General features: G+C 37.8%; 1 protein-coding gene across 5 annotated transcripts in view; it reads left to right on the plus strand.

The window, feature by feature from the left end:
• Positions 1-24,739, plus strand: part of KIF2A (kinesin family member 2A) — a 58,619-nt gene that overhangs the window by 14,299 nt on the left and 19,581 nt on the right. For 3 of the 5 annotated variants that reach the window (XM_054808792.1, XM_054808793.1, XM_054808795.1), the window contains exons 2-14: positions 6,968-7,062; positions 8,355-8,474; positions 8,918-8,969; positions 10,957-11,079; positions 11,668-11,768; positions 15,085-15,180; positions 15,964-16,018; positions 18,977-19,139; positions 22,466-22,556; positions 22,709-22,772; positions 23,181-23,272; positions 23,494-23,636; positions 24,336-24,540. In XM_054808792.1, coding sequence (XP_054664767.1) covers positions 6,968-7,062; positions 8,355-8,474; positions 8,918-8,969; positions 10,957-11,079; positions 11,668-11,768; positions 15,085-15,180; positions 15,964-16,018; positions 18,977-19,139; positions 22,466-22,556; positions 22,709-22,772; positions 23,181-23,272; positions 23,494-23,636; positions 24,336-24,540 — 1,400 coding nt within the window. The remainder of the gene's footprint in view (positions 1-6,967; positions 7,063-8,354; positions 8,475-8,917; positions 8,970-10,956; positions 11,080-11,667; positions 11,769-15,084; positions 15,181-15,963; positions 16,019-18,976; positions 19,140-22,465; positions 22,557-22,708; positions 22,773-23,180; positions 23,273-23,493; positions 23,637-24,335; positions 24,541-24,739) is intronic. The other 2 variants (XM_054808794.1, XM_054808796.1) reach the window with 1 other exon arrangement.

The following is a 24,739-nucleotide window of genomic DNA, read 5'->3' on the forward strand; positions in this document are numbered from 1 at the left end:
TAATGCCCTTTGAAATGTGCTTGAAACACCTCCCCACCTCCAAAAGAAACAGGACCTACCTTGAAGGGAAGTAAAAAACAAAGTGTTCCTCTAACTGGGGAAACCACAGGAAACTTGTTTTGAATGTAAAGCGGAATTTTAGAGATCAGCTTGCAAAATGAAAGGTCAGCAGAAAAAAACAATGAATCACAATGTGAAAAGATTGCGAATTTAACAATTATTAAAGAAGCAAAAACCATGACAGCAGCGCTGGAATGCAGCTCTAGGTGGGTCAGTGTGGACAGCTAACAAGTTCAGCTAGACTGAGCATGGCGAATTACAATTTAGCGGTTTGGGGTGGAGGGGCTTGTTGGCGTTGAATGCAGGAGGACCAAAAAGTTGCTTGTGTCCTATTTACTGTATGAAGGACATCAAGTGTGCTCTTTGTATTTTAAAGCTACGTATTATACACAGTTCAGTGGCACGTCTGTCTTGTTCTCCTCCCCCAATTTGGATTGTTAGTATGATCTGTGAACTTTTTTTCTAAAGCACTATGCTTGATTCATCTTTGCAGAGAAATTAATTACATATCTTAGATGGGGATTTTTCTGAGTTTGTTAACTTTCTAGATGGTGTTACCGGAAAGCGGCAAAATAATTCACTCTCTAAGACTTATTTTGAAGTTTTAGAAAGCAGGCATTCTTTATTGCAGTGCTGGGTGCACGGGGGATAACTCCACCTAACGTGCTCACCCAAAAGTCAAAACTAGCAAGTATTTATACTATGTTAATATACATATTCAGTGTATTTCCGAGTAGTGCTTATCACATTCATGGCTTTTCCGGGAACTCGTTAGCAGATGCATGTTTGTTGGCACCTCCGGGTGGTCGTTGGGGGTCTTCAGACTCAGTCCTGGTATCACATATACCTTATCCCTCAAGTCTGGTTTTGTGCTCACCTTGTAACTTTCTTATCTTTGCGCATCTGTTCTTCCAAGGCCGAGCTGTTTAAAGTGAGATTGTTCCAGAGCTTCTTATCTTACAACTAATTATTTTCTAAGTTACAATGGTTTCCCTTTTGTTTGGTTACATCTATTGAGCAATGGCTCTAATTGCTTGAATTGATCTTAATATTTCAATATTCACAGGTATCAATGGAGGCAAGAGTAGATTAAGTTGGATTTTAATTCAAAGCTGAAATACACAGGCAGATATGGGAACCTTGATTTGGGTAATGTTAGTTTCTGTTCTCAGAATCCCTGTGTGTTACATTGTCACGGTTTACAGAGATCATAAGATGTGGTGGTAATGTGCTTGTCATTTGAAGGACTTGGGTATTGCTGTGTTAATTTAGAGAATAAAACAAAATGAGTTGGTAGCTAGAGGTCATTGACAAAAATAAATATTGAAATATATCTTTAATTATATAATTTTTATAAAATTATATGGATTATTTTTAATATTTAAGAACTTTAGAAATATGGCAGGTACTGTGTATGTTTAGTGACCCATTTGACAGTGTGATAACACTATAGCTAAGGTAACAGACAAGACAATAAGGAAGGCTGGCAAAACCAAAATGAATCTATATGATAAAGTAAAACAAAACTGAAGCATAACTGGTAGATACAAAGAAAATAAAAGGCTACTTGTTTGTGGATAAATGAAACTTTGAAACATAATAAAATCAAGCCTATTTAGTGTTGTGGAGAAAGAAACATGTGTCACTAGTATCCGCCAGTTTTTCCTTGGGAGTTTAGCAGCAGGACTGTCTGTATAGGGCAGGGAGGACTGTGACAAACGTTAATTTCGTGAATGGGGACATCAACACAGTTGACATTGCTGGAGACACTGAGCCTGGAATTCTCTTTTTCCTTGGGATTTTTTCCTGGAAGTTTGCTATAGACATGGTTTGGTGGGTAAAGGATTATTTTTTTCCTCCCTGAGCTCTGTGAGAGCAGGAAAGTCTGTCCACCGGAGTCGCCCCGATTGGAGCCCATAGTGCAGGAGACAATTTTCTGGACCACAGTAATTCTGGTAAATGCTGCTTCTGGATTTGCAGCCTCATGTTTCTCCTAAACATGTTTATATATATATGTAATTCGGGGGTTTTATTATTTTTTAAAGAGTGGAGAAAATTCTACTTTTTGCAATTTTAATTTTTGAATACAAGTGGCAGAGGGTGAAGGTCAATCATGTTCAGGTGTTTCTAGATGAGATAACATTGATATTAGTCCCTCATGCTTGGAAAAATCCTGGCTATTTCACACATGCCCATTATAATCCTTCAAGGGATGGGTAGCTTCTGTTGCAGTGGTCATCCTCAGCAAGGCTCTATAGCAGATGTTAAGTTGTACTTCGTTTTTTTATTCATCTGTGAAACATCTACTGTTGATGCACTTAGGAAAACTAAGTGCGTGGCTGACCAGACCACTGCCTAAGCTAATATAACACATTTGTGCTCCTAAAGAAGTGGCAAGTTCAGAGGAGGTAACATAAGCTGTGAGTTTCCTTTACTGAATGTTGGGTCTGTTAACGTTGCTATAGCCTGGCCCTGCTAAAAATAATTGCCTGTGTTTGAAATGAGAAGGCTTAAACAACCATATGATAGTCATAAGTTAACGCTGCCAGTCAGGGTCCTGCTACTGTTTTTTTGGGGAGGAATGAGAGGGTCATAGTGCAAATTATGAACTTTTCTTCTCCATGGCCTCATCCAGAGCCTGTGTCTAAATTTTTAATTATTATGGCTCAAAATTTCTAAGACATCACAAAACTGTTGCATGAGAAGTGCAAGTACAGTGTCTTCTGGGGCGGATTCACTTTAATTATGTGGAAGGGTGGGGAAGGCTGTGGTCTTCTTCCAGCCTTGTTTCTTGAGTCACTTGAGAGAATGCAAAGGGGTTTGAGTCACACGTCAGCCAGTGCTGTGGCCCAGACTGTAATTTAGAAAACACCAACCCATATTTAACGCTGATAACTTAGGTTTCTGAAAAGTATTAGGAAGATGAAAAGGCCATGGTTTTAGTACTGTCACTGATCACTGCTTCAAAATTGTGGTAGTTTTGAGAACTTTTGCAGGCAGAAAATGTTCAGTTTGCTTAGAAGTTAAGGATCTAAGTACAGCTTGGTATTTGTGATCAGTTGCCATTGCTACCTGGGTTGAGGGTTAGTTAAAATGTTTAATTTAGCCCTGGTTGTTTGCTTTTGCTGCTGCTTCCTAAACCTTTTTCTGCACCAATAGCTACCCTAGGGACTCTTAGAATTGAGACTATTTATCTGCTATTTTTGCAGATCTTCATGCTTGCTTTCTTTGGTTTGTCAAATGTTCATCAGATGACTAGGAAGAGAGGGAATCGAGAGTTTATGTTCTTTGCTTGTATTGCTTAGCATGAGAATATCGTAATGTACGTTTATTTAAGGTAATTGTAAAGTGTTGGCTTCACATACATCCATGTTGTCTTACTGCTGTATTTGCAGCAATATTTTCTGCGTGCTTTAGTCAGTAGGAGATAAGCCAGATGCCACACAGTGTACGACACAACATATTTGTACAAATGATAGCCTTTTCAAATAACTTCTCCATTAGTTTTGAGCCCTATAGCAGTGGAATGACTTCCCAGAAAAAGTTTAGTCTGTGATGTGAATTCTAATCATGTGAGGAGAGGCATTAGAAATTAAAGAAATGCCGACTGAAGAGTTGGTTATCAGCACTGTGGCTCTACTTTCTTTTGATTTTGATATGTGTGTGCGAAGGTAGTCTTTCTCAAAACTTGTTCCTTTTTCCATTTGTCACAACTGACATTCATGTTTACATGGACATGTTTACATTTCAGATTTTGATACCAACTCTAGAAAACGCATCAGAAATCAGGGATGTTGCCTTCCACCACTCACTGCAGATTGGCTTGGCTCTCAGGCTTCAGCATTTGCAGCTTGGTCTTGCTTTATATGCTAGACGAGGTTTATGCCAGCCTAATTGGTTGCTGGCATTCCTGAATTTCACAGCTGCTGTATTCAGCTGTGTACTAGAAAAATATAATGGAATACTGTATGCGGAGAGCAAGAGGCAATTGTAAAGATGTAAATGTGCTTTCTGGCAGTTCAGTAACGTGTAAACTTTTAGTAACACAAAGAATTTGTAGGAACAGATTGTATGGGTACAATGCCAGTTTAAACATTATAGTATACGTTTTCTATTTAAGCTGAGAATATTTGGAAGATGGACATAACTTTTGTTTTTGTTAGTGGTTTTTTTTTTAATTCAGTCCTGACTTTCTTGGCCAGGGAGCAGATGAAGTCTGGCACAGATGGAAGATTTATTGTGATTCTTTTGTTACGGCATGCTGGCTTGCTGTGTTTCTGAGAGGATTCAGTATTTTCTATTCATTCATCAGCCTGCTTTGATCTCCTTTCACTTCTTATGGCAAAGATTAAACCTTTTTAAATTATCAGTCATTCTCTGTCAAAAGTAACAGCACACAAGCAAGTAACAGGACTTACATGGTGGCTCTGTGACTAAAACAGTGTCACAGGTTTCAGCTGTGAATAGTGCTTTTCATCAAAATTTGTAAAATCTGGTAGCATGGAAAGATTATTATAATACATTGTACAAAGTATGCTTATCTAAACTTAAATTTTTCATATATCAGTTTTCTCTTGATTCTGGATTGACAGCTGGGCCAAGCCTTGAAACAGTAGCAAAAGATTAGACCAATGTAAGCTGTAGGAGGTGTCCAGTTCCCGCAGTGGTGAAAAGTTTTTTTGTATCCTTGTTGTCCCAGCGTGCTGTTTGTAGGAGTGGCAGGAGTGGCACTGCTACAGGAGGACAGTGGCTTCTGTTCCTGCTTTGCTAACAGACCAGATAGCTAATTGAAACAGTTCTACATCAGAGTGTTCTTGCACAAAATTAAGGTCATTAAATGCAGAAAAAATAATGGAGAGGTGTGTTGATGACCTAGCACAAAGAAAACTTGCACAAAAATACTTGTCCAAGGAAATGAGGTGATGAAGCATCATACTTCATGAATCTGCTTCAGCCCCACCAACAGCAGAACTTGGGCAGCATGCTGAGGGTAGGATGCATGCCTGCACAACATCCTTCAGGTGAGGGGAAAAGAAGAGCACCTGTGTGTGAAGGGGAGGGCACGGTGGTGGTCCCTTCCCGTGCATCTCCTGCTGGCAGTGCCTGCGTGAGGAATCCAAACCAGACCGTCCCTGCATGCAGCCAGGGTGCCCCGGGAGAATAGTGCTCAGGAAGCACAAATGGAAGGATTTGTTCAGACAAAACATGGGTCAGGGAAATAAAAACTAGCAAATGCTAGAGGAAAGGAATCAAGTGAAGCAAAGGGGGAGGCTTTTCTTTTTTTCAGTGGAAAAACTACTTAACCTTCTTTAGTGGTGGAGTGAACCTTATGCTTTGGGCAAGGGCAAGCACAGAGGTTAGAAATGTGTACGTAATGTACGTTGCCGGCGAGGCAAGCACAGCCAATGTGAAAGCAGTGCTGCCCAGGGGTGCCGGCTGCTCTATGAGTCCCCTGAGTGCTACACTTTGCCTGCGTTGCAGTTAATCTCTTCCTCTGCGCTATATATTAGAGTACACAGATTTGCTGTTACCTTCTATGACACTTCCCCGTAGCCTCTCTTTTTGCTTAATTTTAACTAGGTGTGAATGTTTAGGCAGCCTTTGCAATAAAAGAAATAGTAGCAGTATACATTTGTTACTTGTGCTGTTAGGTGAGATAATATGGGATGTCAGTCAGGTTTTTCTTCCTTTCTGTCCCTCAGCAAGCCTTAGGAGGCTTAGACCGTATAAAGACATTAACTTTGGAAAACAGTCAAATTATGACTGAAGTGGCTAAAACAGAAGTTGGAGGAGAAAACTGGAGTTGATTTGGGGGTTTGAGAGAGCTTTACGAAAGGAGAAAGTGAAGGTTCAAGGTGGAGGATACCCAGACCAGAGCAGGTGTGTAAGGACCGCACTGTGTTTTGCCCCTGAGCAGGTGCCCAGCAACAGCAGCAGCGTATGCACAGACTGTTCCAGGATGGTCACTCATGCTTTGGGAGCCACATGTGGCCCTTGGGCACCTGGGGGTGGCTTGGGGTGCGTGGAGTGAGGGATTGCTTGTTCGTGATATGGCTCGTTAGAGGAGCAGTCGCATTGGCCTCGTTCTTTAGAAACCCCAATTCTTGGTACTCTTAGGGCAAAGCACAGATGTGAAATCAATGTGACACCTGGGTCTTGATCCTTTTGTGTCAGTGCATGGCTGCTCTGCTCTTCCAATTGCTTCTCGCTACTGTGTGTAGGAAATAGGACATGAAAAAATTGTTGTACAAATCCTTATTCCTACTGAAAGTTTACTGGTCTTACTGTACTTTATGGGGGCTTGCTGGCTTTGGTTCTTTCACTGGAGTCAAAGCAACAGCATCTTTAACTCCAGCTCAGCAGTCTGTGTAAGCAGCTGTTTTTAAAATGATGATTTGTATTACTGTTGCATACAATTTAATTTTAGCTGAATTACCAACTAATTGGATGCCCATAAGAAATGGATATCAGAATACAATTTCAGGGGGCTTCACTCCTGTGTTGGAACATGCAATGTATCAGCCTAGAAGGGAGACAAGCAAACCCTTGTGGAGCACACCTCAGGAGACTTTACCGCCTATGGGAGACTCGTGGTACTGGAGTTTTCTTCTCTCCGGAAAAAAGAGTCCAAGTTGTGTGGCTTTCATGTGGTGTTTTGTTTGCTTACCACTCAGTTTTCTGTTCACTGAGCTTTTTCACTTGTATGCTGTCTCATTAGAGCCTCTGCTGGTGGATCAGGTCTGAGCCACTTCACAGCGTGTGGCCAGGAATCATCATCTATTTATCACCTCGAGTTTTTAACCCTCTTCTTTCTGCCCCTCTCTGCATGTTACAGTGCAGTGATGAAAATAAATTTTGGAAAATTTTTCTACCAGTTACTAAATGATCATTTGTTTTCGCTTTCTAGGTCGAATTCACCAAGCTATGGTAACATCCCTAAGTGAAGATAATGAAAGTGTAACTGTTGAATGGATTGAAAATGGAGATACTAAAGGCAAAGAGGTAAACTTCATTATTTTAGAACTTTTCTCTTTTAAAAGTGTGCAATCTACATGAATATTAATTTGGAATTTGCACTGGAAACAAAGAGAAAAACTTAATATACTTGATGATTCTTTGGTTATAGACTGTTTTGCATGGGATCTATTTGGCAAATGCTGGTTTCTGTTGTATTAAATTTGACTTCCTGAGCTCTGTGTCATAGCTTTTAAACAGTTCTCTTCATCTGCTGATTTTGAACCAGATTACAAAGGCTGACCTTGTTATCCTCTTTTTACAAGTAGAAAAATCAAATTTTTGAGAGGAAGAATGACTTGCATTTCAGGCGGGGAACTAGTGGGAGAGTTAGATTAGAAATATTTTTATGTTTGTATTATTGAGGAATTGAACTGCCAGTTTGTTTACTTATTACTTATTTTTGTTGTAAGTTTCCAGTCTTACTTTCCTTGAGAAACTGTGTCTTTGTGTGCAATGCTTCATTATCCTCTCTTCCTTTAAATTTTGGATTGTGTTAGCCGGTTTCATCTGAGATTTGGCGAAGCATTTCAGAAATAATTACACTTTACTGGTTTTGTGAAAACACAGGAAAAAGAAAAAAAAATTGTGAGAAAGTCCTGGTGATCTCATCAGCTGAGCTCATTCCTCTGGGCACACAGAATCCATACAGTAGTGAGCTCTTTGAAAGATCCAGCCAGGGGAAGTGGCAGTCTATAGAGACCAAAGCTATTTAAGATTTTTAGGAAACCAAGTTTCAATACATCTGAAACCAACTGTTTTTAAGATCCTGCCCCTCCCCCCTTACATTTTACAGCATTTTGAATGACAAACACTTAAAAGAAAAAAAATAGCATGATAAATTTAACATAGTTTCAACTGTGCTTTTATTTTTTGGGTGGCTGAAATTCATCTGTTTCTTTTGCACTGTTTGGGAAATTTCAAGTAATTGAGATATCTTTCTTTTTATGTTACGGAATGTCTTTCATATTTTGCAGTAATTGTCAAATTACCACAGTAATACTAGCTACTTCTGGTTTAATTTAATCACTTTACAAAATTAGGAATATCTGTTGGTCATTTTTAATTCATCCCTTTTCTGACAGGTGTGTTTTCAGCTAATAAAAAGAACAAAGCTTATGCTGGTTTTAGTGAACATAAGATAATTCAGGTTTTAGAATTAACAAATTGTGGGGTAAAAGCACTCAATATATTTACTATTTATTCTCAAACAGAACAGGAAAAATATAGAGGGTGAATATTCTTTTAAGACTCATAAATGCATTTTATATTCTACACAGATTGACTTGGAGAGCATATTTTCACTTAACCCAGATCTTGCACCTGATGAAGATATTGAACCTAGTCCAGAGACACCACCACCACCTACTCAATTAGCCAAAGTAAACAAAATTGTGAAGGTTGGTAATGTCTATGCAACATGTTCATGTTAAACTTACAGTACTCCTATAGATGTTGTCATGCTTGAATTTTTAACTTTAACTTTTGTGTCTGTGGAGCTACTTGATAACTCTGTTCCTTTCTTTTTCCTATGGTAAATACAGGTTTCTAAAAGTTCTCTAAGAAGAAATTTGGCAGAGAGGGACTTAGGAACTAATACTTATATAAATAACTAAATATATCTCAAGGAAAAATATAGAAGAGGTTTTGGAGGCTGTTTTGAGACAGTACACGTAGTTCAAGCAGTCTTCAACCTAGGCTCTTCAGGAAGGAATTTGGCAGCAATCACCTCTCTGTATTGCTGATATGTTATTTTCATTCACTGGAAAGAAGCAGAGGTTGGGCTGCAGTTCACGTTTTCAATGATATGGTGATCGAGTAACAGAGATTTCTTTCTTTATAGAGACGAACTGTGGGACCTACTAAGAATGACACCCCTGCCAGAGATAACAGAGGTAAATGTTACCTTTTCCATTTCAAGGAAGTAAAAAACATGGGAACATCTTGACATCCTGCTCATCTAACATTCCTTAATAGTTCTGCATTTCTCATTTGCTGTGTATGCATGTGACATGTGAAAGACATGGTACATTATTCCTATGTATATTTAGGAATTCATACTGTACAAATAGTATTTACATGCAAGTTTAAGCAGTGTAGCATTAGGAAAGTTAAGCTGAATGAACTGAAGATGCAAAAATTTGAAGTTAATTATGCCTCATTAAATCATATGTGGACTTTTCCAAGTTAAAGCATCCTCAATTTGCTTCAGCTTAATAGAGTATTTCAATATACACTAAATAGTGCACTTAAAATTCTTATGTTTTCATTTTTTACCTTCGTTTTGTAAGTCTGCATGTAAACATTCGTTCAAAGAATACTTAAGCCCTACACGTTATTTCTCACTCTACAGTTAATAGCAAAAAATCTACAAAAAATGCTGAAGTACCACAGGAGGATAAGTGAAAAGTATGTATTGGATGAATATAGATGTAATACATCTATAACACAAGAAAGAATAGTTACTGATTACTGTTTTGATTTTTCTCTCCTGCATTAAACTTCACTAACTTGTACTGACGATAGTGATGATTCTTCTTCCAAACATTAATTTACTGTCATTAATTCAGACTAGATTCCAGTCTGTCTGTTTAAACTTGGAAAACAAGTGGGTTTGTATATCTTTGCAAGTGTTCAGACTCTTCTGGTGGATGATTAGGACCACTTACGCCCTTCTGCCATTTGCCTCTGGGGGTGTTAAATCAAAAATCTCATGAGGAGGGGATATTTTTTTTTCAAATGAATATGGTTTAAATTTGAGACATCTTATTGATGGGCTCTCCTCATATCTGTCTGTTTGGTATGGAATAACTGTAACTTGTGTTTTGATAGGTCCTATGTGTCTTACTATTCACAGTTGGCCTAAGTATTTGTTCTTTGTTGGCCTTGTAATTACGCTTTCTCAGCACGCAGTCTTATTTTATGTAGTCGTGTGCTATAAACTAGATCTCCTAAAATATCTGGAATGATCTGGGCATTTGTCTTGTCTGTTCCATTCAATACCTGTTTCCATAGTTGTCTCCGTGTTGCACAGTGAGCTGGCCTTTATTTGGAGTGTCATCTCTGGCTGCTACTCAAAGCTGATACCTTCACATTTGTACTCCTCTGGCAGACTCTGGTAGGAGCGTGTGTAGGAAATGGGCCAGCTGAAGCACAGGTGCTTGAAGCAACTCTCAGAAAAACAATTTAAAGTATTCAGCTCTACCAAAGAGGCTTACATGCTCACCACTCCCACTGCATTGACTGGGAACAGACATCACTGCATCTTCAGAAACTGACATCCTTAGCGCATATAGAATCAATGCATAAGTTTAGACATATTGATCGAATCTGTATTCCTTGACTATAGTGTCAAAAAGGTTTGTTTCTTCCACTCACAGATCGGGTGGCGCTTTGCTGCTTTTCATTTGTATCCCTTTGCTCCTCCAGAGATTGTAGGCTCAATGGGGTGGGACCATTTTGTAACGTCTAGAGAAAGTGAATCAGTGGGGCTTCTTTTCTTATCTGTTTTTTGGATATAATCACAATATAAATAAAATTGCAGCACTGTAAGTTTCAGGACTGCATATCTCCAAGTGCGTGCTTTGTTCTGTGCACATAATAAGTTGTACTAATTCTGCAGTAGAGTGCGTAAAAATATGTACATGCAACATTGGTACTTAATAACTATGTTGTGTTGGTGTATAACGCTAGGATAAAAAAGGCTGCATACCAAATGTCTTTATTAATAGACTTTTTACACGTATGGCTCCCCCTCACCTTCAATAAATTGTTGTGTCTGGAAAGGGACCTCATTTTATCCCATCATAACAAAGCATTTCAGAACTCAGTAGAAATGTTACTCTTCCATGTGCAGATGAGCTTTGTCCTTTCCCTTTGCAGTGGTTGGTTCTGCACGTGCGCGACCTACTCAGCTTCCTGAGCAGACTTCCTCCTCTCAACAGAATGGTAGTGTTTCAGATATATCTCCAGTTCAAGCTGCAAAAAAGGAATTTGGACCCCCTTGTATGTAAACCGTGTACCAAGGATTCATTCATTCTGGGCGTTACATGTACATTCTCTTATATTATGTTGTTGTCCATAAAGGACAGTCTACATGTGCAGTTGTCTGTGGGCTTCCTTGAGGAGCTTTTTCAGAGCTGTGGCTAAACAAATAATCACTATTCTCATAGTTGTGCTAATATTTGGAATTTGTTTTTCCTTTATCTTTTTTTAACCATGGCAGTGGTGTTTGATTTTTTTTTTGTGTGTGTGTGTGTGTGTTTTGGAGTTTTTTTTAATTTGCCTGGGCTTTTTTAATTCAACCAAGAGATCACATGTACCTGTCCAAATATTTTCTTGAGGGTCACTGTCCTTATATTTTTGGTCATGTAATTATTGTCCCATTCCCATGACTTTTTTTCTAATTAATTTTATGAATTTTAGAAATTTAATTGCCAAAATTATTCTGTACTAATATTGATTTGCTTGAAAAGATACTCTATATAAATGCATTCTAATTATTGATAAATCAATGTAATTGAAGTGTTACAGTGTAAATAATAAATTCATGCAACACTGAAAATATTTTAAAATTATATCATTTTCTTTAAGCACGTAGAAAATCTAATTGTGTAAAAGAGGTTGAAAAATTGCAAGAGAAACGTGAAAAAAGAAGGTTACAGCAGCAGGAACTTAGAGAAAAAAGAGCTCAGGTTAGTATTTTTACCTTGGATGGAAAATGTATGTCAGGAAGAGAAGAGTTGGTAAAATCATTGTGCTTTTTTCAGTCTTTAATAATTTTTATAAACTGAAAGAATCTTGAAGTTAAATGTTTTCATCTTGTGTACAAATTTGGTAAATATTTTGATGCTTGGTTGCATTGCTTTCGTAAGTATTACTTTAGACAGTTTTCCCCTTCTTTCTTTCTACAGAAATAATTGCCTTCCATTTCTTATCTTGCCGTGTGTTCTTTAAAGATCAAGTGCCGATGATACCTATTTCTTACGGAAAATATATTGTTGAAAATAATCAAACCTGTGGCTTTTAGATAGGGCTGTTATTGTACAGGAGGTATTACAATATTATAATAAATTGTTCTTTATGATCTTTGATGCTTTGTAGGAGATCTATTTGAGGCTCAAGTTTGAACAGTGACTTTTAATTTTTTCTTTTTTTTGTTAAACCAGTCTGTGTATGTATAACTTAGCTTTGCATCATGCAGGCAGCTTGGCAGCAAGTTGTTAGAAACTTGTGTGAAAGAAATGAAGTTGCTAATCCTGTGAGAAAAATCTCTTAATAGTAAATGACTTTCTGTCACAGTGGTGTAAAAGTTTTAGCAAAACTAGTAGCATAATCTTGTTGGCAGCCCTGTGCGTATGTGTTAGTCTCTGAAGAGATACTACCAATCCGCTACTGACATGAGAAGTACCACCACCGAGTAAATAATTCAGGCAATTTACTTCATGGTTTAATGATGTTTGTAAGTTGACTTAAAATCACCTAAGTTGAATTCATGTTCTCTAATTCCCATCCATTTCAACAAATGCAAAATATGACTATATCTCTGTGTGAGGAACAAATATTTTTTGGCTTTATATATTAAGTTGGAGTGAGTCCAGAGGAGGGCCACGAAGCTGATCAGAGGGCTGGCGCACCTCTCCTATGAAGATGGGCTGAGAGATTTGGGATTGTTCAGCCTGGAGAAGAGAAGGCTCCGGGGAGATCTAATTGCGGCCTTCCAGTACCTGAAGGGGCCTACAGGAAAGCTGGAGAGGGACTGTTTATCAGGGCCTGTAGTGACAGGACAAGGGGTAATGGGTTTAAGCTGAAGGAGGGTCGGTTTAGACTAGATGTTAGAAAGAAATTCTTTACTGTGAGGGTGGTGAGGCACTGGAACAGGTTGCCCAGAGAAGCTGTGGATGCCCCCTCCCTGGAAGTGTTGAAGGCCAGGTTGGATGGGGCTTTGGGCAACATGGTCTAGTGGAGGGTGTCCCTGCCCATGGCAGGGGGGTTGGAACTAGGTGATCTTTGAGGTCCCTTCCAAACCATTCTATGATTCTGTGATTAAAATTCTTTGACGTGGTACTATACCTAAAATTTTATCACTCCTGTGAAGGCTCCCTATGCATCTGAGTCTTAAACTTCCGTGTGAGGAAGCTCTGTCTTGGTGACCTGTATGTACCTGTGCTTTGTGTTGCTTTGTGTATTCTGCTGCTGCTGTTGTTGTGAAATGTGTCGTGGTTTAACCTCAGCCATAACTGAGCACCACGCTGCTGCTTTCTCACCCCTCCCCCCCACCAAGGGAATGGGGAGGAGAATGGAAAAAAAACCCCAACTTGTGGGTTGAGATAAAGAGGGTTTAATAGGATAACAACAACAATAGTAACCAAGTGATGCACAAATGCAATTTCTCACCACATGCAGAAGGAAAATAAAACTGCCCAATGCCTGGTCTGTTTCTGAGCAGCAATCCCACCTCCCGGCTGGCTTCCCCAGTTACATACGGAGCATGAAGTTCTATGGCAGGGAATATCTCTTCGGTCAGTCTGGGCCAGCTGTCCTGGCTGTGCTCTCCCAGCTTCTTGTGCACCCAGCAGGGGGTGAGAAGCTGAAAAGTCCTTGACTTAGTGTAGGCACTACAACTACCCAGCAACAACTGAAAACATCAGTGTGTTATCAACATTATTCTCACACTAAATCCAAAACACAGCACTACACTGGCTACTGGAAGGAATATTAACTCAGCTGAAACCAGGAAAAAGTGCAGCAATAATTAGCCAAGCACTGTCTTCTAGTGGGCAAAACCTTTAAACAAGGTTTGAAGAATATTAGGCAAACGCTTTTTCCATAATAAGCAATACTCCCTTCTGAATGTTAGAAGGAAACGTTTCAGCAGGAATACGTTTTGTGTGTACTTACTGTCAGCAGTTTTTAGTTCACTGTAGTCAAGTTGAACAACATCAAGGTACAGTCAACATATGATTACCAGGACAGTTTTATCTGAGGTGAAGATTGGCTGTGTCACAGGTGGAGAGACGTGAGCTGGCTCCCTTTCAGCTTGCTAACCCCAATGCAGTGCTTTTGAGAGTGCCTATGCTGTTTCCACGTATGATCCAGAAGGAGTTTTATATCGTCTCAGGGGAGCCATGCAAAACTTAATAAGGTCTGAGCTCCAGAGCTGGCTACGTATGGCATCAGCAGCACGTCCTGAAATGGTATAAAAACTGCCAGTTGCAGGGAGAAGTGACAGGTAGGATGTTTGATTGATTCTGCAGAGAACCAGCACAGCTCACGGTAGACTCAGGCTTAGCAAGGCTTAGAGGGGGTCCCTGCATGGCTTCTTACATGTCTATTTGCTGTGGTACCTGGTTTAGGGACAGGAGGTCTTCTGAGCCTGGTGGTAGCCCACAATGTATCCTTGGGCTTGCTTCTGCTTTTGGGGGGGTCTAGGAGTGTTAAAAGAGTTTCCAATGCATCCAAGTAACTGTGGGAATTAACTCAGGATCAGTAGTAGGATCAAGCTCCTTTACCCAACTTGTATCTTGCAGGGTTGTGTTGAGAGCAGCTGAGGTGCCTGCACTGTCCTCTGCAGTGTGTGGTACCTGTGTAAAGGAGTGGATCCATTTGTCCATTGGACCGCCTTATCTCGGATTCAGAAGCGTTGACTGTATCTGCTGTCTGGTGGTGGGCAGTTGGTCGGAGATGTTTCTTGAGTATGAAGATTCTGGCAAGGCAGGATTCTCTTTCTGGAGTAGAATGTTAATGAGTCCTTACTTAAACGGTATTTTCTATTAGATGCCAGTCAAAAACATGAAATAGAAAGGATATCATTTTGCTTTATGATCAGTAAATTAGCTACAACAGAATGGAAAAAGGCATTAAACTTGCATTTGAGACATTTCTGGTGTTTTGGAGAAGAAATAAGGTTTCAGTTAATGCGTATTTTTCTTATAAATAAATACAGAAGATACTGAAGTTAGTGTATTTCAGGAAAAAGGTACATTATAATTCTGTTGCTTACTTCCCTAGGATGTTGATGCTACAAACCCAAATTATGAAATTATGTGTATGATAAGAGATTTCAGGGCAAGTTTGGATTATAGACCACTGACAACTGCAGATCCTGTAAGTACTCCAGCAACATGGACATTTTTTATACTTCTGTAGTTTTGCTATGTGCTTTCAAATTTTCATTGTATACTTCTGTCTGTAAACAGGAAAAATAAGTAAATTAATATATAATAGTATTGATTATAACATGGGCTTATTTTTTCAGTAATTTGATGATACTGAAATTAGTAGGTATTGAAAGTCCTAGGTTACTAAATTATTGTTAATTATGTTATGTCATTTAAATACCTTTTTACTGTGAAATAATACCATATGTACTAAGTAGTCACTCAGCCTCTGTATTGTAAATTTTCCTGGGATGCTAGGGGATCAACACACAAAACCATTAAGCTTCTTTGAAAAACCCTGTTGAGTATAAAGATTAATATTTGATCTTTGAAGGTAATGAGGGCCTTTGGTTTGCAGAGAAGTCAGAGGAGCAGAAGGCTTAAATGATGAAGATTATCAGATTTCTGTGGAAATCAGAGACAGTGACAATGTCTGTCAATAACACATCTGCCCTGTTAGAGCTGGATTTGCTTGCAATGTTCTGAGATGTACCTGGTACTCTACAGAATTAGATCACTGTCTGCAGGGAGTTTTGTTAATATATGGTTCTCCCTTTTGGTTTCTTGGCTGTGGTGCAGACACAAGGGGCTTTTACATGTTCAGATGACTCACTGGCTTGGAAATTTCTCTTTGTTTAAATGATTGGTTAATTAATTCAATAGCAGAAGTACAATATCATGTAACTGGAATTGGGGAATATAGATCACTAAAAGATTGTTTCCTTTGCAGATTGATGAACACAGGATATGTGTTTGTGTACGAAAACGTCCGCTCAATAAAAAAGGTATGACCATTGAAGATTTTGCTGAATTTTTTCTCTGAAAAGCTGCTTCTGATACTAATGTCATTTGTGTTAAAGAAATCTAGAAATACTTACCGATCAAAGGTGGGACTGTTATCTGGACAATATGTGTGACAGACCCAGAAAATTCATAGATCATCATAACTTGGATAAAGATGGGGAGAAAAAGTAGTTTAATTGTCACCATTTTATGGATTGGGAGATGAGGCACAGACTGCAATTTTTTTCCAAGGTCATCAAGGGTGTATTTAGTTGATCTGGGAATGATCAGGGAGTGTAGTGACAGGACAAGGGGTAATGGGTTTAAGCTGAAGGAGGGTCGGTTTAGATTGGCTATCCGGAAGAAATTCTTTACTGTGAGGGTGGTGAGGCACTGGAACAGGTTGCCCAGAGAGGTTGTGGATGCCCCATCCCTGGAAGCATTGAAGGCCAGGTTGGATGGGGCTTTGGGCAACGTGGTCTAGTTGAGGGTGTCCCCTGCAGCAGGGGGGTTGGAACTAGATGATCTTTAAGGTCCCTTCCAACCCAAACCATTCTATGATTCTATGAATTCTACTTTAATTTATTCAGTACTTTTACATTGCGTAAGGATCACCGTTCTTTTAAGCTATCCTTCAAGTATCTCCTGAGCAGAGACCTACCCAGTGAAAACTTCTATGCACATTTTTTGTACATGTATTTTTATACTTTCAAGTGGTCTTGAATCAGACACCAAGGGAGGGATTCAGGTGCCTAAACACTAGTATCTTACGACTTGTTAGGTGCCGAAATGTGTCCAATACATCGTCGCAGGATTAGTGGATTACAGACGAACTAGAGACTTGTGTCTCCTGAAGTTGCTGCTTAGGGCTGGGCAAGATACTCTAAGGGCATATTAAATGCCACTAAAAAAATATTAGGTATTGGAATAAATCCCTAAGGACTCATCAGACTGGGTTCTATTAAAAAAAAAAAAATTTAGGTTTTCAGCGCCAGTTAAATCCCAGTCTTCCCGTGAAGTTCTTTACTTTCAGTGGGAATTTAAGAATGCAAATGATTCTGGATTGCAGCCTGTCTGAATCCAGCACTTAAGTAAGCTGACTTTCGTTTTCAAAGATGTTTCTTTCCTTCTCTTTCTATTATATTTTGTTTAGCTAAAGGACTAAAAGAGCATCACTCTGATTCTGAAACAACATGGGATGCATCTATTATTTTTGTACTATCAGAACTACACGTTGATGATTATCTGGAGCATATCCAGAGGAAAATGGGAGAATTGTATGGGAAATGGAAAACATGATACCAGTATATAGTTAATTCTAGCCTTATTTTTTCCCTCCACATTGCTGCTTCCCCTACTTTATTTTTTTCTTCATTTTTACTTATACTGTTTTCTTATCCCTGTATTTTTTCTTCTATTGATCTGAAAGGAATGTGTAATCTCAAAAATTGGTTAATTGAAACTATTTTGCACAACCAATTTAACAAGGGCATTCAATGTACAAGTCTGGTAGCAGTTGTATTTCTGTTTCAGCATTGGAGGTTATCTTTAATAAAATATGACTTAGAAATCTGATGCATTTGGGGGAAACACCACCTTCTACCTGTGCTGAAAGTGGACAAAGTGAATTTACAGTAAACTGAGAGCAGGTTGTCATAGGGCATGAGTTAGGATTTGATTTTGTGAAAGTTGCATATCTTGGGTATTAGTGGTTTGGAGCTATTACAAAAATAGTTGAGAGGTGTTTGTAGGAAGATGAGTGTTTTAAGTAAAAATGAGGTTGGCACTGAAGTAATTTTGCATTTTAAGGAATAAGCTATAGAAAAAAGGTATTAGTGAAATAATCTATGCAGGGGATGAGCCATAAAGGTAATCTAGTAGCCACATGATGCAATGTTCTGAAAACACACACTTCATAAGAAACAGTATTTCTCATGCCACATTTTAGAATTGAAGGGTATAAAGGAATCAAAGATACTAGTGTGTAATCCCCTGAAGAGGAAAAAATAGAATTACTTTGTTTTGTCAGAAATTTTACATAGAAATGCAAGTAGGACACATTAGTGATCCTGACTATAGACATAAAGGCTTTTTATTTTTGTGCATATCATGGATCACTGGGTTCTCTGTTTTGCTGACTCATATCTCATACAACAATTAGCAGTAAATCGTAGTGCTGTGTAGTAATTATAACCTAGGAACTTGCTATTGAAATCGCATCTAGATGGCTTTTGTTCATTCCCAGTGACAGGAAGGATCATTAGCATTTTCAGCTTTTTCTACTTACAAGGTAATTTTAGAAAGGATTTTACTTTAGAGAAATTCTATATTAAAGGTGTATACTTTAGGTTCTAGGAGGAATACACAAATGAAAATATCTGTGTAGAATGAAAACAAAATTTTTCTTTTTGAAAGCTGTGAATGTATGACTGTAACATTAAGGATTTAGGGAAAATAAAAAGATAAAACCACAAAGAAATTAATAACCTTTATGATAATCTGATTTATTTTACAATTTTAAATTTGACAGTGCAAGCAGTATAGGACTTCAGCATCCAGTTTCTCCAGTAGAGAAGTTAGTTACAAAAACTCAAAGGATATGGCAGTAATCTGTAAAACAGTATAGAAGCCTTAAGAAAAAGAACTCAAATGTATGGAAGTGTTGTTATAGAATACATAACAAGCTACAATGATAATGCTGTAATTAACGATCTTAGTTTTTCTAATCAACTTGGTACAACCTCTCTTTAATTTCTAGCAGTTGGCAGGATAGGATGACTAGACTTCCAAAAGAAATCTCTTAGCAGATTGCTATCTAGGCATCAAAAGCCCAAACTCATTGCAGTGTTGTTACTTGGAGGAGCTGTGTTATCCAAGATGTTATAAGAGTGTAAACAATGAAAAAATGTAAAAAATAATGATGTGTTGTTAGTTAAATATGTATTTCACTTATTTTATAGAAACTTTAATGAAAGACCTTGATGTAATAACAATTCCTAGTAAAGATGTTGTGATGGTACATGAACCAAAACAAAAAGTGGATTTAACAAGGTACCTAGAAAACCAAACTTTTCGTTTTGATTATGCCTTTGATGACACGGCTTCTAATGAAATGGTTTACAGGTATGTGTATATGCTTTTTTTTTTTTTTTTGGTGAATCTTTTTTCTCATGTATGTCCCATGTCAATAACTGTGGGCTCACCTGAGTCATGGACTTTACTCCTATTCTCTGTGTTACCAGGTATGTATATTGCTACCTCCATTATTTTGCCTGTTTACTTTTCTTTTGTTTATCCTGAATTCTTCACCTGCAATATCATCTCCACCTTAGCTGACCTCACTCCTGCTCTCAGTCCTCCTCCAACCCCAGCTGGTTTCCAGGTTCTAGCGTGTATTGCCTGCCTCAGCTACTGCACATTTGAACAACTTCATGAGCTCTCCATTTGCCTCCTTTGGGTTATTGTCTTATTAATTAGTGTATGTGCAGCGCCTGAGGAACCTGAGTCACGGTTTTTGGTCTTCAGGAAACTTGGAAGAAAAGGATAACCTCAGCCCCAAAGAGCTTGCAGTTTGAATATAGGATAATTAAGAGATAGAAACAAGTCAGAAGAGGGTGGGGAAAGAGTACACAGAAAGAGAGGTTGTATTGCTGAGATACTTGAGCTGGCTTGGCTTCTGGAAACAGTCTGGCTGATGTAACGCAGAGGTGCATGGAGCTAAATTGTCTTGCTCAAAATGCTGCATCTTTCTGATTTTAAAAAACAACAGCAAAAGATACACATCCACTTTCAGCCCTAAGGTACTTGGATCTCCATTTTCTCCTCTACTGTTTCACTTCAACAGCTGGCACAGAATAATGCACGCAGTGCTTTTAAAAATGTGTTTAGAAGTAGCTGTTCACCTTGCACAAGTCACTAAATTGAGTAGATACAGTAGGAGGCAAGGCTAGACACCACAACAGGTCATAATTTTGGTACACAGTCTAAATACTGTGAAGCTTTTTGCAGGGAATATTGATATTAGGAAGGAATTTAATGAAAATAATTTTCCTTATGCTTGGAAAGTGCTTCCCATAGTCTTAAGGAGCAGTGGCAGAGAAATATCTTAGTTCTAGTTTTTAATCCAACAGCTAGGAAGTGAAAGTTAGCATCATGTCCTGTTTGGTGTTGGACACTAACATCCTGTTGGTGATAACAGAAAATTCATACTAAAAGAATTATTAAAAGGCCTTTAAAAGTAAAACTTTTGTTTTACGAGAAGAAGGGTAGTGAAAGGAAAATAGTCTGTTAGTTTACACTAACAAAAGACTTCTAAACAGCAGAGCTGTGCCCATGGAGATCTCTCTCTCTAATGATTGTCTACCAGTAGCATCATTCCTTTCTTGATACTGTAGAGCTGCGGGAGGGTGATCTAGCTGGTGATGTGTGCCTCTTGCAATTGTTTTCCTTCTGCTTAACAAGCAGTTCTAATCTTCCCCCTTCCTGCTATTTATGAGCATAGTGTTTAAATGTGAGGCATACAATGTTGTTATATTTTTTAATTGAGTTTTCTCCGTACAATTTTTATTAGTTATGTAATACATTAATGGTAATACAGGAAAATACTGAAAGATGGTTGTGTTCATACTGAAACAGTAACTCTCCAGTCTGTGTAGCAGTACAAGCTTTCTCCTTCTCCCTCATCTGGCACAATAATGATTATTATTTGAAGGGCAGTCTGCTTCAAGGATGCTTATAATGACAAAAGTAAGAGCAAGATAGGTATTGTCATCTGCTCTTGCCAGAACTTCAAGGTCACACTGGGGAAAAAACCAGTCTGGCAAGTTACTGTAGCTTTTTCCAGTATGCTAAAATTCCTCACTGTATTTCTATACTGAAAATCGTTCTTCACTTTGAGGGAGAAAAGGAAAAGTACTACTCTTTTTTTTTTTAATTACTATTATTTTGCTTAAGCTGTATTTTAAGTATTTCTGAATCCATGAGCTGCATCACTGAGTTGCAAGTTTTTATTAATATTAAAAAACATGCACTGGTTTGAATAAATATGCCTTCTGAATTTTAAAGGAGAACCAGAGTTTACGTTTCTGAAAGATCAAGATTGCAAATAAAGGTTGTAGAAAAATTAAAGTTGGACCGTTTTGGCATGGTACCATTTGGAGTTGTATAATGCTTTATGAAAACTTTTTGAGATACGTTTGTGTTTTGCCTTACTTTAAAATAGATATAAATAAGTCCCTCTTTTATAGATCAGCAAAATAAATCATTTCAAACTCAGTTAAACAGAGATAATGGAGTGTGTTTCTTAGGTGGATAGGCTTTGTGGAGTTGTATTTTATATAAAAAAAGAACAAACATCAAAATATGGGAATATCCTCCTGAGGACAAAGGAATTATATGTTTAGAAGAAGCATAAAAGAAAGACTAAGGCTGACCAGGTATCATCTGGTATATTTTTGATGAAAATTCATGATTCAGTTAAACTTAGATTTTTGCATAATCCTTGGTTGCTGTCTTGCCCATATTATTTTTGTAAGTGATCTTGTGTTTGTTCCAAAGTGGAATGAAAAGAGGTTGTAATGTCTCAGTGTTTCTGTAAAGAATTGTTCCTGTTTCTTTCTCTTAAAGATAGTTTATGTGTAAATACCTGGGAAAAGTTAAGAAAGAGTTTTGCAGAGAGACTTTTACCTCCGTTGGTAACCCTCCATTAGCTTACCTTTTGCTTTTGGAATTTTTCATTAAATAATGGTGATAAGCAGCTGAAATAGGAACAGTAACTCTGTGGGTTTTTTAAGTAAAAATAAATTTTGTAAAATAGAAAAATGATACTTTGGATAATATTTTTTGGACACATCAAATAATACTTCAGGGATAACTATATTTTTTCCATTCTGAAGAGCTTGGGTATCCATTTTCTTGAGCCTTGTCTCAGCGTATGTATGTTCTCAAAGTATTAAGATGTGCAATGTTGTTTTGGCCACTTGTCTTCTAAATTTAATCTTGGAAGTTGATTTAGGGAGAAAAAAAAAAAAACAAAAGCAAAACTATAGCAGAATTGTAGTATTGGCAAAACCTAAGTATTCATGTGCTCCACTGTCCTATTTTGATGTCTTCTAATTCTGTCTTATTTAGGGAGCTCCAAACTCCATGTAATAAGCTGTGCTGTGTTGCATAATTAAAAGAAGGAAAGTTTTTTTTCCTTGGGGTTTACAGGTGGATAATATTGTAAAATAAATGGGAGAGACCTTGTAACTTTTTTTTTTTTTTTGATATTTCAGTGCCTTAGAACTGGCAGTCTCTTTAGTTCAGGAATTAATGTAGATATGTCCTTTGGACTCTCAAAATACAGGACCAGTTTTGTCACTTCTGGCCTTATAATTTATAGCATCCTTGTGGTAATGGCATCTTAAAGTAATTCGGTTTCTCAAGTACTGTTGTTTTTTGCATTTAAGGTTTACAGCTCGACCATTAGTGGAGACCATATTTGAAAGGGGAATGGCCACTTGTTTTGCATATGGGCAGACAGGTAGTGGAAAGACCCATGTAAGTATTTCTTCTACATGTCAGCAATACACTTTTTATGTATGATACACTTATGTAAGTTCTAATAAGTAACAAATACCTAAGTTACAGTTCTGTGATCTTTATGTTTGGGGTTTGGTTTTTGTTTTGTTGTTTTTTTTTTTTTAATTTAGACTATGGGTGGTGACTTTTCAGGAAAGAACCAAGATTGTTCTAATGGAATATATGCACTTGCAGGTAAGACTTGGTCTTTTGGCTTTTTGCAAATTAGTTGAGATCAATAACTTTTCTTCTCCCTGTCATACTAACATAAGAGTCTACATATTTTGCATTACAGTGGAGCTTTGGTAACATGAAAAGTACTTCCTATACGTTTAGTCTTTGCATAGTAAAGTAAATATATATATAGGTCACTTCAAAAAATGTAATAAATATAACAGTTAAGTTAATAATTTTGGGGTTTTCTGCATATTCCATTGTAATGTGGCAGTTAAAACTGCGATGTTTTAGACTTGGTTGACTGAACTTATCTGCTATACTTGCAAAATAGGACAGATGCTGTAAATTACTATTGTGCATTAATGAGTCTTCACTAAATGAAAATATGCAATGAGATTTCTTTTTATCCTGGAAATATATTCACAGCTCGAGATGTCTTTTTAATGCTAAAGAAACCAAACTATAAGAAGTTAGAGCTTCAAGTATATTCAACATATTTTGAGATCTACAGTGGTAAGGTAAGTAGCTGATCTTTCTTTGAGGAAGGTGGAATTTCTCTTTCACAAAAAAGATTTTGTCACATAAAAGATTTTTTTCCTCTTTGTACTAAAAGGTTTTTAAAAAATAATTCCTTACACTTCCAATCATGTTTTTCCATGGAATGATTTGCATATTTTAATTTGAAACAAAAGTCTTTTAAAGCTCCTCTTTAACTGTTCTGTTTCCCCCTTCCGCTAAGGTTTTTGACTTGTTGAACAGGAAGACAAAATTAAGAGTGTTAGAAGATGGTAAACAGCAAGTCCAAGTGGTGGGATTACATGAACGGGAAGTGAAATGTGTTGAAGATGTTCTTAAGCTTATTGAAATAGGCAACAGCTGCAGGTATCTCCCATAGCTTCCAGCAGTTTTTCATTGTACATTAAAGAATCAGAACATGACTTTTTGGGGGTCTCTTCATAGTGATGGCTTTTTAATATGCAACGTGGTTGCAAGAAAGGAATCTTCCTACCTTTTATATGAAGATATTTAGAGTTTCTCTGTCTTCGAGAGAAATAAGAACTGATTTTTCTACAGACTGTGAACTGCATGCATTATGTAACCAGTTTACTGACTTAAATTTACATCATTTATAATCTGGAATACTGCCAGATTCTTCAGCTCTGAAAGGCCTTGATATGTAGTGACAGAGGTTAGGCGTAAAATTTTTATTTTTTTTAAGAATCCAGCTTCGTTGTTTTTAAAATTATCCTTGTGCGTAGTCTTCTGCCTGATCAGATAAAAATGCCATCAACTCTCTGATATTCTGAAATCTCTGAAGATCTGATTATTCTTGCTTTTAAAAGGGAAGTAAAATGTTACTAATCTTCCATTTCTGTTTGAAGAGAGTATTATTGTACTACGTACATCCAATTATTAGGGTTGTATCTCTGGTGTCCACAAGAACATTAGGCATGCTGTCAACATATGTAAGAAAATACTGGGCTGTGCCCTGAAAAAAATAGCATTCTGAGGTTAGTGCGTTAAACAGTTATGGTCCTTCACCTGTTCATATGTCCTTCCCTTCTCTCCTTTTGTTTAAAGGACATCTGGCCAGACATCTGCAAATGCACACTCATCTCGAAGCCATGCAGTGTTTCAGATTATTCTCAGAAGGAAAGGGAAATTGCATGGTAAATTTTCTCTGATTGATTTGGCTGGCAATGAAAGAGGAGCAGATACTTCCAGTGCAGACAGGCAGACACGACTGGAAGGTGCGGAAATTAACAAGAGCCTTTTAGCACTCAAGGTAACTGAAATGTTTCCATTGCCTTTGAGTAGGTGGAAACCTTCTACATATAATAGCAATGACTATTAAAACGAGTGTTTTTGCAGGCTTTGCTTGTCTACATTGTCTACTGATGTGACAGGTAAAATAATGTATTGATTTTTCCTTTAAATGCCTGAAGGAACACTTGGTAATTACCAAGTAGAAACATTGCAGAAAC

This window comes from Grus americana, chromosome Z, assembly GCF_028858705.1.
Source record: "Grus americana isolate bGruAme1 chromosome Z, bGruAme1.mat, whole genome shotgun sequence".
NCBI classification, from domain to species: Eukaryota; Metazoa; Chordata; class Aves; order Gruiformes; family Gruidae; genus Grus; species Grus americana.